The sequence below is a fragment of the Miniopterus natalensis genome, assembly GCF_054644295.1.
Source record: "Miniopterus natalensis isolate mMinNat1 chromosome 7 unlocalized genomic scaffold, mMinNat1.hap1 SUPER_7_unloc_1, whole genome shotgun sequence".
In the NCBI taxonomy this organism is placed as follows: Eukaryota; Metazoa; Chordata; class Mammalia; order Chiroptera; family Miniopteridae; genus Miniopterus; species Miniopterus natalensis.
Window position 1 is genome coordinate 265,760 of NW_028269915.1, and position 15,206 is coordinate 280,965.

Genomic DNA, 15,206 nt, shown 5'->3' on the forward strand with positions numbered 1-15,206 from the left:
TGACGTTAGCACCTGGGTCCGGGAGAGACGCGAGCGAGCCCGTCACGAGCAGTCCTCCGAGCGTCTCACGGGTCTGCGCGCGCGTCGCCCGCTCCCTGCCGGGCCCGGGGCGAGAAGGCGGGAGCCAGGCCCGCGGGAGCGCGGTGGGGCGGGCGCGGGGCGGAGGCGGGAGGCCGCCGCGGGGGCGGCGCCACAATGAGCCCGAGCGGCTCCCCCGCGCCCCGCTCCCGGGCGGAGGCCGCCGCGGCACCACGCCACAATGAGCCCGAGCGGCTCCCCCGCGGCCCGCTGCTCCCCGCGCCCCGCTCCCGGGCGGAGGCCGCCGCGGCACCACGCCACAATGAGCCCGAGCGGCTCCCCCGCGGCCCGCTGCTCCCCGCGCCCCGCCCACCGCGCCCCGCGCGCCTCGGCCCCGGGCTGCTGCAGGGACGCGGAGCCCGCCCGCTGGGCTCTGCGCGGGGCGCCGGGAGCGCGGCTCGGCCGGACGCGGAGGCGGAGCGCGCGGCCCGCGGGGAGCCGCCCTCGGGCCCGGCGGGGGCCGCGCCTTCGGGGGACGACCGCTCAGCCGCCTTCGCAGAGGCCTGGCCGGGGGCCGGGGCCCCGAGCGCGCCGCGGCCCCGAACCCGCCGTTCCCCGGGCCCGGCAGGTGGCAATCTTGTGCCCTAACGGCCTTTCCGTGCCCAAGTGACTTCTCTTCCGTGCGCCCCCTTCGCTGTCCTGGGTGTTGCTCCGGCCCCAGGCCTACGCCCGTCGGCAGCTTCTCCCCAGGGCCTCGGATGAGGGACAAGCGCCCAGGGCTGGGGCCGCTGGAGAAGCCCAGGCGGCCTTTGAGGATGGCGCACGGGACCCAGCCGCTGCGGAAGACGCAGGCGAGTGCACGCGCTGGCTTTCCCGTGGAGCTCCTGCTGGGGCTGCCGGAGCGGCCGGGCGGCGGCGTCCTCCCAGGGCCGCGGGCAGCGGGCTCCGGGGGCGCAGCGGGGGCCCGGCGCCCGCGCTCGGGAACGCGCCCCAGAGCGGGGCGGGGCGGGGCGGGGCGGGCCTCTCCCCCGCGACTCGGGGCTTTTCCGCCACGCTGAGGTCGCGGGGGCGGGGGTTCAGGCTGCGGAAGCAGGAAGCTGAGGATGCTCGCGGGGCCTCAGAGCCCAGACAGGGGAAGGATGGAGGCCGGCTCCCCGGGGAACTTTGCTCTCCGATCTGCCTGGCGTCGTGCTGAGCTCCCCAGGGCAAGTAGGATTTTGCATGTATCCTTGCAACCGTGCTGTAATATTTATGCTTCCAGGTTAATTGCTGCTGCTTGTCGCTGCAAGCTGGAACCTCTCTGCCCTTTTAAGATCGCAAGTTAACCTATTGAAAAGACAGTGTTTTGGAGATCAGTTATTTGCTGGAAGATCACTATTACTTAAGGAAGGGCCGTGTTATTAAATCGTAGGGGCTTCTCACTTCCTAGTTTACTGATATAAATTGAAAAAACATCTGGGTTAAAATTCTATTTAAGATGGAAATTTTAACCACAACTAGCCGTTGACGACACTGTGGTAATAATCTATTTAAGATGGTGAGCGAGTAAGAGGAAAAATTACAGGTCAGTGCATAGTAAACATTTTTTTTAAATGTTTTTATTGATTTCGAGAGAGCGAGAGGAATAGAAAAGGAGAGAGAGAAACTTGGGGGACTGCCTCCCGCACGCCCCCTACCAAGGTGGAGCTGCTACCCAGGCCTGGGCGCTGATGGGAGTGGAACCAGCCACCACTCGGTGCCCTGGAGGGACTCAGCCGGGCCACACTGGCCAGGGCCTAAACATTTTAAAAATGCTTTTGGGTGGGGGAGGGAGGGGATTTAGATATTCATCAACTTTGAGGTTAAAAATCAGTGAACGGATAAAATATTTTGCTCTCCGCTATGGATTGCAGCTACTCTCCTGTGTTGGGCAGTATAGAACAGTGCTGCACGCGGGGTGACAGTCACAGTGTGGGGCGGAAGTCGGGTTACAGTTGAGAGCAGGAAAACAGTTTATTTTTGTATTAGTATTTATAGTATTATTTTCCATAGGAACAACTGTAAACCTACATTTGCCCTGTCCTGTATATATATATATATATTCTATACTATAAAAGACCCATTATTTTTAAAAATATATATATTGATTTCTGAGAGAGGGAGAAAGAGAGAGATAGAAACATCAATAATGAGAGAGTCATTTATTAGCTGCCTCCTGCACATCCCCAACTGGGGATTGAGCCCACAGTCCAGGCATGTGCCCTGACCGGGAATCGAACTGAGATCTCCTGGATCCTAGGGGGATGCTCAACTGCTGAGCCATGCTCGGCCGGGCAAAAAGACCCATTCTTGAACAATAACATAATAGCAGTCATTTTTCTATAGCTACGTGGTTCTCAGCTTTTTAAAAAACTTTCAATGTTAGGTTCATTGTGTGCCACAGAGCAGCAGTTGTGTGTCTTCTAAGAAGTGGCACATTTTCCACTTTTTAAAAAAAAATCCTCACCCAAGTATATGTTTAGAGAGAGGAAGGGGGAGAGAAAGAGAGAGAGAGGAAGAGAGAAACATCCATGTGAGAGAGAAACATCAACCCGTTGCCTCCCATTTGCAGCCCGCCTGGGGATCAAACCCAAATCCTAGGTGTGTGCCCTGACTGGGAATTGAATCTGAAGCCTTTTGGTGCACAGGACGATGCTCCAGCCAACTGAGCCACCTGCCCAGGGCTCTCCTTTAATAACAGTTAACTACATGAGAGATTATTCAGTGGCAAAACTCACATTCTCTGTTTTATTTTAGGTGAAGGTGCTCTTATTTGGGGAAGCACAAGCCAACTTATCGCTTTCATACTTAATACAGTCTCATCTACTAGTTGCATTCTTTAAAGGGGGAGAAGGTGACTTAGTGATATTCCCTAAACCCAGGATCCTAAGACTTCTAATATATATATATAGCTGGTGAATTTAACCCCGAAAGAAAGCCCTTGTTACAGGATATTGTTAGTTTGTAGGGTTATCTCTGTGTTTGCTTCTTTTTAAAAAAATTGTGGCAAAACCTACATAACATAACATTTAGCATTTACGCCATGTTTAGGCATACAGTTCAGTGACATTAAGTACAGTCACATTGCTCTAAACTGTTCCCAGTATCCCTTTCCAGAACTTTCTCATCCTCTCAAACAGAAGCTCCATCTCCATTAAATACCCCCCCCCCCCCAGCCACTGGCACCCACCGTTCTGTTTTTGCCTCTAGGACTCTGACTACTCTAGGTTCCTCAGCAAATAGAATCATAGTATTTGCCACCTTGTGACTGGCACATTTCAACTTGCATAATGTCCTCAAAGTTCATCCATGCTGTAGCATGTCTTAGAATTTAATTACTTTAAATTAAAAAAATAATTTAACGCATAAAACTTACCATCTTGCCAATTTTTAATGACTACTTTTTAGAACAGTTTTAGGTTCACAGGATAATTGAGCAGAAAGTTCAGAGTTCCTGTGTACCCCCTGCCTCCGCATGTACAACCTCCCCCATTATCAACATCCTCCACCAGAGTGATACATTTGTGACAACTGATGAATCTACACGGACACATTATAGTCACCCAGAGTCCATATTTACATTAGGTCCACTCTTGGTGTACATTCTATGGGTTTTACAATGTCTAGTGACTATTATAACAATGTATATCTATGGTTATAGTATCGTTCTAAAAATACTCTGCCTTCTACCTGTTCATCCCTCTCCTCTTCCCCCCCAACCTCCTACTCGTGCCCCCAATCCCTGGCAACCACTGATCTTTTTACTGTCTTTATAGTTTTGCCTTTTCCAGAATGTCCATTGGAGGAATCATACAGTATGTAGGCTTTTCGCATTGGCTTCTTTCACTTAGTAATGTCCATTTAAGGTCCTTCCATGTTTTTTTCATGGCTTGATAGCTCATTTCTTTTTAGCACTGATTAATATGTCTGTATGTAACATAGTTTATTTATCTGTTTACCTGCTAAAGAACATCTTGGTTGCTTCCAAGTTTTGGCAATTATGAATAAACCTGCTAGAAATATCTGTGTGCAGGTTTTTGTATGAACATAGCTTTAAGCTCATTTGGGTAGATATCGAGCAGCTGGGTCATAGGGTAAGAGTATGTTTAGTTTTATAAGAAACTGCAAATTGTGTTCCAAAGTGGCTATGCCGTTTTGCATTCCCACCAACAACGAATGAGAGTTGGTGTTACCTGTCTTCTGGATTTGGACACTCTAATAGGTGTGTTTTAATCTACATTTCCCCGATGACATATAATGTGGAGCATCTTTTCATATATTTATTGCCAGTATACTTCTTAGGCGAGGTTTCTGTTAAGGTCTTTGGCCCATTTTTAGTTTATTTTTAATTTTAATTTTTTACCCAGCTCCATTGAAGTACAACTGACAAGTAAAATTGTATATATTTAAAATATATAGTGTGATGATTTGAGATTGTGAAATGATTACCACAACCAAGTTAACTAACACATCCATCATCTCACATAGTTAGCTTTTTGGTGTGGTGACAACACTTAAGATTTATTCTCTTTTGCCCATTAAAAAATATATATTTATATTGATTTCAAGAGAGGAAGGAAGAGGGAGAGAGAGATAGAAACATCAATGATGAGAGAGAGTCATTTATCAGCTGCCTCCTGCAGGCCCTCTACTGGGGATCCAACCTGCAACCCGGGCATGTGCCCTGACTGGGAATTGAACCTGGATCTCCTGGATCAAAGGTTGATGCTCAGCTGCTGAGCCACACCGGTCAGGCTGCCCATTTTTCAGTTGTGTTGTTTTCTTATTGAGTTTTAAGATTTCTGTGTGTATGTTGGGTAATAGTCCTTTATTAGATGTGTCGTTTGCAAATATTTTCTCCCCATCTGAGGCTTGTCCTCTCATATCCACTTTCAAGTGTGTAGTTCAGCAATGTTGAGTATATCCACGTTGTTGCACAACCACTCCCTGCAGAGTTTCTGTCAAAAGTAAATACTTTCTTTATAGGATGCAAAGTTCATCTATGACTCAGATGAATCCATAAACATTTTAAAGGTTCCCATGGAGAACCACTGCACATAAATGTCTTATTACAGAAGGCCATCCAGAGTTTTAAGGCTAATATGCAGGTGAAAAGCCCATATTGTGAAAATATATATAATCTGAATGCAGTATTCGGAGATGGTGGCTGTGTCAGACCCTGTCATCTGAGCCCAGAGCCGAGTGGAATGCATTGCTTGGATCTCTGAAGCACACTGTGTGTGAACAGTCACTTCTTTCATGGAAAAGAGTGTGGAAAAATAATGAATTCACACCAATTCACATTACAGGGGGCTTATGGCCTATTGATTTTTAAGGTTAATCTATTTTTAAGGGGTGACTCCTTTTAGGAGTCAAATTACACTTAAATTATATTTGTTGACTGTCCCTATTATGCCTGCCGCCGAAAGCATCCACCTGATAAACGTTTGTTTAATGATTTCCAAAGTGGTGATAAACTTTTATCATCTTAGTGGACAGGAATTCTAATGGCATTATTCTGGCACACCTGGTTGTTGTCGGTAATCAGACGTATCACCACTGTAAGAGCAGAGAACAATTTATTCAGTTGGGAATGTAGATAGAATTCTGTAACTCATTAGTTCTTAATAGGGAAACATAACCCAATCCTTTCCCTGTTCCTTGTAGGTACATGGCTAAGACCTGGACACCATCTGCACCTTACCCAGGACTCTGCAGTTTCCTCATGGTGAATTCTTGATGGATCTGGCTCTTGGTTGCTGGCAGCTCCTGGGCAGGAGAAATGGCTGCTATCAGATTTGGGTTTGGAAGGCTGAAGAGGAGGAGTTTCTTGCTGTTGAAACTCGTAGCCTTTGTCCTTGCTGTGCTTCTATTTTGTGAATTTTTAATCTATTACTTAGTGATCTTTCAGTGTAATTGGCCTGAGGTGAAAACTCCAGCCCAAAGAGGTGAACAAAAGACTCTTGAACCCGTCCTGAAAGCCATGTTTTTGGCTGATACCCACTTGCTTGGGGAAGTAAGAGGCCACTGGCTAGACAAATTACGAAGGTAAGAGCTAACATCAGGAATCTTTCTGAAATTCTGTAGGCAAAAAAGTATAGTCTACCTGGCCAGTGTGGCTCGGTTGAGTGTGCGCCCCTGAACTTGGAGGTCACGGTTTCATTCCCCGGCAGGGCACATGCCTGGGCTGTGGGCTGGATTCCCCAGGGGTGGGTGTAGGAGGCAGCCAGTCGGTGTTTCTGTCTCTCTCTCCCTTTCCTTCCCTCTCTCTCTAAAGTCAATAAAAAACATACTAAAAAAAAAAAAGGTATAGCTCCTGTGACCTGTACTGTGACCCCTTTTCCTTACCATGGCTTCCTTTGTGCCTCTCTGAACGCTTTGGTTATGAACGAACCTCAGGTTGGGTGGCAGGGGGAGATCTGTGATGTCCCCAGGGGTGGGAGAAGAAGATGAAAGAAGGCCAGAAGGAGGGGCTGCTATACTTTTTTACTCATAGTTTTAAACCAGAGGAGGCATGGCATGGAGAAGCCCAGGGTGGGATTGAGCTCCTTTGGCTTTGTTTGGATCTTACAAATTGGACTTTATTTATGATCGGTCCCCCAAGCAGTCTTCTTTGTTCTATTGCTGCTGCTGTTTCTAGATGCTTTCTTCTCCAGGGCAAATAACAGTAAGTCAAGAAAAGCTGACAAATGTATTTTAAGAGGTATCTTGAGTGAAGCTGTATCATGCAGAGGTTTACATGGGGCCTAAAAAGTCTCCTCTGACCAAAAAATTTCTGTCCTATCTCCTATTTATATGCTCAGGATGGGACATTCCTCTTTTGCAGGGCAGAAGCAGCCAGGAACATGCCTTAAAAAGGAGGGAAGAATTGGGATCCTGTGGGAAATGACACATCAGAGTTGGTTAGGGAGGAGAGAAGCAGGGTTGAGAAAGCACTGACGTTTTTGAACACTTACTGTGTGCCAGCACTTAACAAATACTTTCTCACTTACGCCAGGAGATGGAGGTTTGATTCCCGGTCAGGGCACATGCCCGGGTTGTGGACTTGATTCCCAGTCAGGGCCGTGCAGGAGGCAGTCGATCGATGACTCCCTCATCACTGATGTTTCTAGCTCTCTCTCTCCCCCTCTCCCTTCCTCTCTCTGAAATCAGTAAAGACATATTAAAAAAAAAGAAGTGGAGGGTAAGCCGGATGCTGTCGTCTCCTCGGTGTGGCGCAGCATCAGTCTACATGGGGCAGCTTTGGAAGCTGCATTAAGCTCTCAGACCCCTGGGGCTCTCATGACTGAGTGACGGCTTCGGGGTGCAGTGTGGGGCCTGACCTGTGGGCGCCACACAGGGGAAGTCAGCCTTTGATGTGCGTGGGAGGCAGCCCGACTCTCCTTTGGAGCCTTTGCTCCCCACATTTAATCAGATGTGGATTCTCTCCTTGGCCCTTCCAAGCAGTGGATTTGAATGTGAGGGTGGGGCTGTAGACAAAGGGGAATGGAACCATTTAATTAAGCTTTTAAATGGCCCATAACACAGATGTAGGCTCCACCCAAGGAACAGACCTATGCCTTTTTCCTATTGGCCTCTAGGGAATGGCAAATGGAGAGAGCCTTCCAGACGGCTCTGTGGCTGCTGCAGCCAGAAGTTGTCTTCATTTTGGGAGACATCTTTGATGAAGGGAAATGGAGCACCTCCCAGGTAGGACCCTCCAATCCTGGCACCCTAATCCTGCTTACAGGGTCCTCTACAGGTAGCCCAGAAAATGCATGAAGCAATATCAGCTAGGGTTGGGAGTTTTGCTTAGTACTGATATTAAAAATGTATAGTCTGTCTTGAAGATTAGGATTTGAGTCTAATGCCAGTCTTGTTAGGTTGACTGACCTTGTATTTGTCTGTGTAGGAAATATGTCGATTAACCAGACATCACTTTGTTGGAGTGCACATTCCCAGGAACCTCTTGAAAAGGGGAAATTGGCAAGATCAATGCTATTTCAGTTGTCACCAAAATTACAGAATACACATTGAAATGTAATTTGACTTTACGCTCCTTTTTAACCACTAGATTATAAGAACTGTGCTACACAAGTTACTTGCTACTATCTTATTTTTGTCTTCTGAGGGAGAGGTGCACAAGGAGCAATGGGGGCTTAGTGTGAGGTTCCTCTGCCGTCAGGGGTCCTGAGACCTCTGTCTGGGTTTTGAGGTGATGGAAAGAGAGGTTGTTCTTACGTTAGCTGTCAGTGCCTTGCTCCTTACATTTCTGGAATAAATAATAATAATAAAAGAGCTCTTCTTGCTGCTTAGTTAAAAGTGTTTAGTCACTAATAGTTTTGGGAAGATATCAAAAATTCATTGTTATTTCACAGGACAATCCAAAAGCTTCACAAAGAAAGTCTTGGTCCAGATATGATAGAAACCCGGTGTTTATAGGGTTGCAATGTTTGTTATAATCTAGTTCAAAATTAAATATGAGATAATGGAAATACTGTGTGTAAAAAGCAAATAGTTATAAAATGAGATGGGATATATATGCTGCTTTTCCAAATTAAGGGCAACACTTTGTTTTTCTAATTTTATGTTATTCTGATTTTATGTTATTCTAACTATATATTATTTGTTAGAGTGAAATCTTTTTAAATGCACTGAAGGACTCTATACAGCATGTTTCCCTAGTTTGGGCCATACTTAAAACTTTTAGGATAAAGTTGATTACTGTTCAACTAGGTATTGTCTATTCTAGAGTATCCAATTGATATTTATAAGCTTAATAAAATAACTATATGAACATAATTCTCAATATTTAATTGTTAGATTTTGTCCCTTCCACCCCTTCATGTCATCAGGCCTCACTTCCTCAGTTGTGGCTGCAGGGACATGCTAATGCTGAAGCTGTGCTTGTCCCTGTCTTGGTGGAGTCACATGAGTTTACTTGAGATTTTCCACAGAGCCTGTTCATATGACATGTCCAGATCTGATGTGATTCTCAAGTTGGGGTCCATGTGTTGTCTTCAGGGGATCTTGAAGTAATAGCTGCATGAACCAAATATTTGGGGGGTTGCCACTTCATGTTTTAAGATGGGGATAGCATTTAATTAAAATTTGGCCTCAAATTAAATAAAATATTAAGTTAGTTTTGGAAAAAGAGTTTGACGTAGAATTAGAAATTCTAGGTTCTAGATTTAGCTTTATGAACATCTGACTTGGACAGGGGCATTAACTTCTCACTATCAAAATAGGAAGGTAAAGCTTCTCTGGGTCTCAGCAGTGAGCATTTTATTCCACAGGCCTGGGAGGATGATGTAGAGAGATTTCAGAAAATATTCAGACACCCGCGTCATGTGCTGCTGAAGGTCGTTGCTGGCAACCATGACATTGGCTTCCACTATCAGTAAGTAGCTCACTAACGTGTTGCCAAATGAGCACCCCTGCTGAGTGTAATTTTGAACCTGCTACAATTTAGGTGAAAGCCTTATTTGGGCTGTGTGTGGGACATTTGTATAAGGTGTAAGTTCTGGAATGTAAGCTCCATTAGGGCAAGAATTTTTGTCTCGGTGCATCATACACTCTCAACAGATCTCTTAAATGAATTATTTGTGTGCCTTTGGGTGATTCTAACTTGAGACTTACCTTTAATGACCAGTTATTTAATGTGGGAATCGGAAAACAAGATGACTTAGACTTTAATAGCTATATTTATATAGAGCTTATCATGTGCCAACCTGTGTTAAGCACTTTACTTCCATACATGAACTTATTTAATCTTTACCATGGTCCTGTTATTTTACCCACTGAGCCAGTGAGGAAACTGAGGTCCTGGGGACTAAGTCACTTGCCATAGGCCTCGAGGTTAGTCAGCAGTAGAGCTGAGAGTTGTACTTTGATAACCTGGGGCCAGCTGGAGCTCTGAACTAACAATGCTAGGCTGGGGCTCAAATCCTGGAAGGTTTTTGTGTGTGTTCATGATCACTCTTAAGAGGTTTTAAAATGGTTCATTCTGGCCCTGGCCAGGTGGCTCAGTTGGTCGGAGCATCATTCTCTACACCACAAGGTTTTAGGTTCGATTCCAGGTCAGGACATGTACCTAGGTTGCGGGTTCAGTCTCCAGTAGGGATACATATGGGAGGCAACCAATTGATGTTTCTCTGTCACATGGATGTTTCTTCTTTCTCTCCCTTCCTCTCTAAGAATCAATAAACATATCCTGGAAAAAAAAGGCTTGTTTTGAAAAATGTTTCTTTTTACAATTGAATATAGGATGAACAGATACAGAATAAAACGATTTGAGAAAGTTTTCAGTCCTGAAAGGCTGTTTTCATGGAAAGGAATTAAGTGAGTATTTGTGAATTCTTCTGTCATTTAGTCCTTGAAAACTTAATTTTTCAAAGGTGACTACCATGCTGGGTCAGACCCATGGTCTGTTGGGCCTGGTTTACAGTCTCTGACGAAGGTGCCTCAGGCTGTCCTCATTGATGGCCTCATCCGGGTCACCACCCTAGTTTTCCCTAACAACTCACAGTGAATTGGTTAGTCTGCGACTTTGCCTAGACACCGTGGGAATTTTATTCTTTCTTCCAGCAGTCTCTGGGTGATATAAATCTCATCAGTCCACTTTGTAAAGAAGTATTTTTTATTTGCCCAAAGTTTACTTACTTCCCTTTATAAAGGATGTTGCTGTGGTTATGGGGCCCTAGGATTTGATGGCAAGTGTGCTCACTGTGCTCTGTAGCTCTGTGCCTACCCCCCACTCCCATCAGCCTTGGTTTTTAGATCAAAGCTTCCTAACCCTTTAGTCTGACCATCAGCACCAGCTCCCCTCTGCAGGGCAATTTTTGTGCCCATCTCTAGACCCTTTCCCGTCTGTGTGTGTGTGCAGCACAGTAGACCAGATGGTACCTACACATTATTCTAGCTGCAGACCTAGTGGAAAGAGAAAAGGTGGGAGAGGAAGTTTTCCGTTTTGGTCAGATCCTTCTTGTGGTATCCAGTACTCTGTTGGCTTTGGCCACAGCAGCTCACTGGGCCCATCCAATGATATGATCTATGTGAAGCTCCCAGAGACCAGGATCCAGTGGATTCTCCACAAATGCTCCTTGTTCCCTCCCTTTGCCTGGAGGGCAGAGTCTCCAGCAGCTTCCTTTCCTGAGTCAGAATGGAGACTTGGCACAGTTTGAGCTTTTTCTTCCTGGGCATAGAGTTTAAGAAATTTTAATTAAATACATTGATCATATTTCAGGCCATTTGATTAGTCAGCTCCTCATCTCTAAAATTGTTTACATTTCCAGCAACCTTTACGACAGGTACTTCTTCATGCCCAGTTTGTGTGTGTAGGAAATAAAAACATATTTAATGGGAGTTTATAGAAAATATAACTAAAGTGGTTGCAAAAGAGAACCACAATTGACTTCATTTGGGATTATCTGTCCCAGTCAACTCTAACCAGCACCCCACCTCCCACCCCTGCCTGTCTGCTGAGTACATGGACATTACCGAACATTGCCCGTAGTCCACTGTAGGTAACAATATCTAACATTCACTTTCTAGTGGCAGGCCCTATTCTGTTGTATTATTTCATTTAATTCTCACAATGAGCTGATGGCCTAGGTGTACTATTCATATCCCCATTTTTCAGGTAAGGCACAAAGGGACTAAGTAACGCGCCCAAGAACGCATGGTTTGATGCTGAGCTTAGCGGTAGTCTGTCCTCAGAGCTCCTGTACTTGGCTTCTCACAAGTTCTGGGTTACAGATCCTTTTACCACGTCTTGGACTCCACCCCCAACAATGCTATTTAGTTTCCCTGATATCGACTTCTACCTGAGCACACAGACTAGGCGAGCTGAGCTTTAAGCTGTCCCGGGAGCTTCTTACCCTGTGGATGCCTCCCCTTCAGTCCTGGGAACAGTGGTGTGAGGATGCACGGGAGGCCCCCTGACTCTCTGCTTGCTCCCACCTGCCCAGTTTCGTGATGGTCAACAGCGTCGCGCTGGAGGGGGACGGCTGCAGCATCTGCTCTGAGGCGGAGGCCGAACTTATCGAAATTTCCCACCAACTGAACTGCTCCCGAGAGGTAGGAGATCACCTGGACAGCACCGGCGCTTCTGTTCTGGCCCGTTCTCAGGCACAGCAGGCCGGAGCCCTTTGTGCTTGTGTCGGGCTCTCAGCGGCGTGCCCCCTCCTACCATGCTCTGAATTCTGGGTTTGGGGGGCCCACTGACCCCCTTCTGACCAGCAGGCGCAGCGCCCCGGCCACTGCGAGGATGGGCAGCCGCTGCCGGCGTCGGCCCCGGTCCTCCTGCAGGTGAGGTGGGGACAGAGGAGCTCCAGGTGTTTGGCAGAACCACCCAGGGTCCCATGAAGCCAGGTCTGACTCCTCTCTAAATCCTGGCAGCATTTTCCGCTTTACCGGAGAAGTGACGCCAACTGCTCCGGGGAGGACGCCGCGCCTCCGGAGGAAAGGGGCACCCCCTTCAAGGAGAGATACGACGCGCTGTCTCGGGAGGCCTCCCAGAAGGTCGGCGGCTGGGCTGTAGCAGTATTTTAGATTTCCCTGTCATTGTTCTGTTCTTCCCACCTCATCCCTAGGAAATCCACTTCCATTTCCTAATATCCAGTTAATAACATCCTCAGCTAGTCTTTATTCAGAACATTTCCACCAACTTCAGTGTATTTGGAAGTGTAAATGGAACTTAAAGTTAAATTTTTAGGGACTTAAAGTGCTCTTCCTTAAATATATATTTATATATGTTATTCATAATAAAATGTAAAACACACTTATGAAATAAATTTATTAAGTCTTTATAAAAATAATGAAATCTGGGGCGAGGAGAACAGATTCTCTCTAAGAGCCTGAACTTACTTTTGATATAGAGACTGAACAAACCAAAGGATTTTAAGGAAAAATTAGAGCAGTCCTACGAAGTAGGGGTTTCGTATTTAACTTGATGAAATCAGCAGGGGCCTGGCTCTGGGCCCCAGCAGGGCTCTGTGCAAGCACTAACCTCCTGTTGCTGTCCCCTGGGTGGCAGCTGCTGTGGTGGCTCCGGCCCCGCCTGGTCCTGAGCGGCCACACGCACAGCGCCTGCGAGGTGCTCCACGGGGCAGGGATCCCCGAGCTCAGCGTGCCGTCGTTCAGTTGGAGGAACAGAAACAACCCCAGTTTCATCATGGTAACGTGAACATTTATTTTCGTCTCAAAGCTTTCATAAGTATTTAAATCAGCACAGTAATCAACTATTAATTGCTGCGATCTGTAAAAATATACAAAAGCCGTAAATGACTTCCCCACTCCACATGCGCTTAGTTTGACACACTGCCCGCAGCCCGCAGCCCGCGGCCCACACCCCTTCCTGGCGCTGTTCCGGAGGCTGAGGGGAGCAGCGGCTTAGTGTTTCATCCTTCAGGGATGGCAGTGTCCTCTCTATTAGATTCTCTGTTTAATTTTTTAAGGAGACAGGATCATTGCTTCACAGCTAGATGCGGCCATCTCGTCTCATTTTCCAAACGTGCCCATGCGCTCTGGCAGAAAAATGCTACAGCTCTTACGAGTTGATGTTGTTTCAGCCCTAGCCAGTTTGCTCAGTGGTTAGAGCATCGGCCTCCGGACTGAAGGGTCCAATTTTGGCCAAGGGCACGTACCTTGGTTGCCGGCTCCATCCTGGCCCCCGTAGGGGCGAGTATGAGAGGCAACCAATCCATGTGTCTCTCCTAATTCTTTCTCTCTTCTTTCTACTCTCTCTGAAAAGCAATGGGAAAAATATCCTCATGTGAGGATTAAAAAAGAATTTTATTTCAATAAGCGACCACCTGATGTTTCAGCTCCTTTTTTTTGCCCTTGGGGTGCAGCATCCAGTTCATAATGCTTGTATGTGAGATCCTTCTCCTTCATAAAAAGATGATGTTGTCAGACTCAAAGTAGTAAGTGAAAACATTCCCCACTCTCATTCCACATAGCAAAAAGGTCTACCAAAAAAAAAAAAAAAGCCCATTGAGATCCTCTGGCACGTGTATCTACGTGATAGACTGCTTACTTTAGCATCAAGTGGCATGAAAAACAGCCTTGCACACCTGTTCCTCGACCATTGTTCTAAGTCTCCATGCCTCTCCGAGTACCTCTCAGGTGTACCCACTATATTTTCGAGGAACCCTTGACTTCCCTGCTGCCTGCTGCTTGTGCAGGCGGAAGGTGAGCCTCCTCAAGTCCCAGGTGAGGAGAGCCACTTCCCTGCCTCACCTCGGCAGGCCAAGGAAGCTGCCTTTCCTCTGTGGTTTGTAAGCCAGGCTGCAGTGCTGGAGCTGTGTGTGGAGCTCTCGCTGCTGGTAACGTTCTCGTTTCCTTTCCAGGGCAGCATAACCCCCACAGAGTACGCCCTGGCCAAGTGCTACCTTCCCTTTGAGGACACGGTTCTGATCACGTACTGTGGAGCAGCTGGCTTCCTCGTGGCCTTCGTATTAGTTCACCTTGGACTTCTAACCTCACCTTTTCATTTTGGTTGTAAGCTGCTCAGAAAATTTAAGACAATGTGAAGAGCAGAAGACCTTTTGCATTTAGTAATAAATATCAAAGCCAAAGAAACGGAACTTCAGGCAGTGCTCAGGTGAGATGAGACCCGAGGAGACTGTCTTTACGCACATCACAGAAATTCTAAATCATTGATGCAAATCACTGCAGAATAAATAGTTGATTGTACTGGTCTCATGCTATAAAAGTGGAACATGTACTCTACAACAAGTCTGTTTTCTCATTTTGTCAAATGTATGTATAATCAAAGATTGTATCTGTACAATATGTAAACGCTATTATGTCATCACTTGCATGCACTGGACAGTCCTTCCTTCCCCAAGAGGGAGCCCGCAGCCCTGGAGCACACTTGGGGTTAGGTGTGTGCACAAACCAAACACTGGGTCTGCTTCTGTCCGCCTACGAAGTCATTCTCAAATCCTATATATTATAAAGCTGTACACTGAAAATAAATGCTCAGATGCTACGAGCAGGAATATATTGTTTACCCAGACTTTTGTACTTCTGTGCTACATTAATGGAATCAGATTTTTAGATAAGTGTAATTTTCTCTTCAGCGGACCCACGTGTTAAATCTGAATTTAATGCTTGTCAATGATCAAAATAAACTTGAAAAATGGACTAGGAAGTGGCTTTTGGTATTTAAAAATAAATATTTTGAT

The 15,206-nt window shown here is 46.5% G+C and overlaps 1 protein-coding gene across 5 annotated transcripts; it reads left to right on the top strand.

Annotated features, from left to right (window-relative positions):
• The first annotated feature begins 642 nt into the window (after positions 1-642).
• MPPE1 (metallophosphoesterase 1) lies at positions 643-15,172 on the top strand. 5 transcript variants are annotated; one of them, XM_087813704.1, is made up of 10 exons: positions 643-869; positions 5,704-6,084; positions 7,617-7,725; positions 9,312-9,415; positions 10,282-10,356; positions 11,985-12,093; positions 12,256-12,324; positions 12,415-12,537; positions 13,052-13,192; positions 14,367-15,172. In XM_087813704.1, exons 2-10 carry the CDS (start codon positions 5,819-5,821, stop codon positions 14,547-14,549), a joined length of 1,179 nt encoding a protein of 392 aa, XP_087669830.1. In that variant the 5' UTR covers positions 643-869; positions 5,704-5,818; the 3' UTR covers positions 14,550-15,172. The 5 variants fall into 5 exon arrangements, with proteins under 5 accessions (XP_087669830.1, XP_087669831.1, XP_087669832.1 ...); XM_087813705.1 differs by lacking the exon at positions 643-869 and adding an exon at positions 1,135-1,223; XM_087813706.1 differs by lacking the exon at positions 643-869 and having other exon boundaries at positions 4,748-6,084; positions 11,985-12,126.
• The last annotated feature ends 34 nt before the right edge of the window (positions 15,173-15,206 follow it).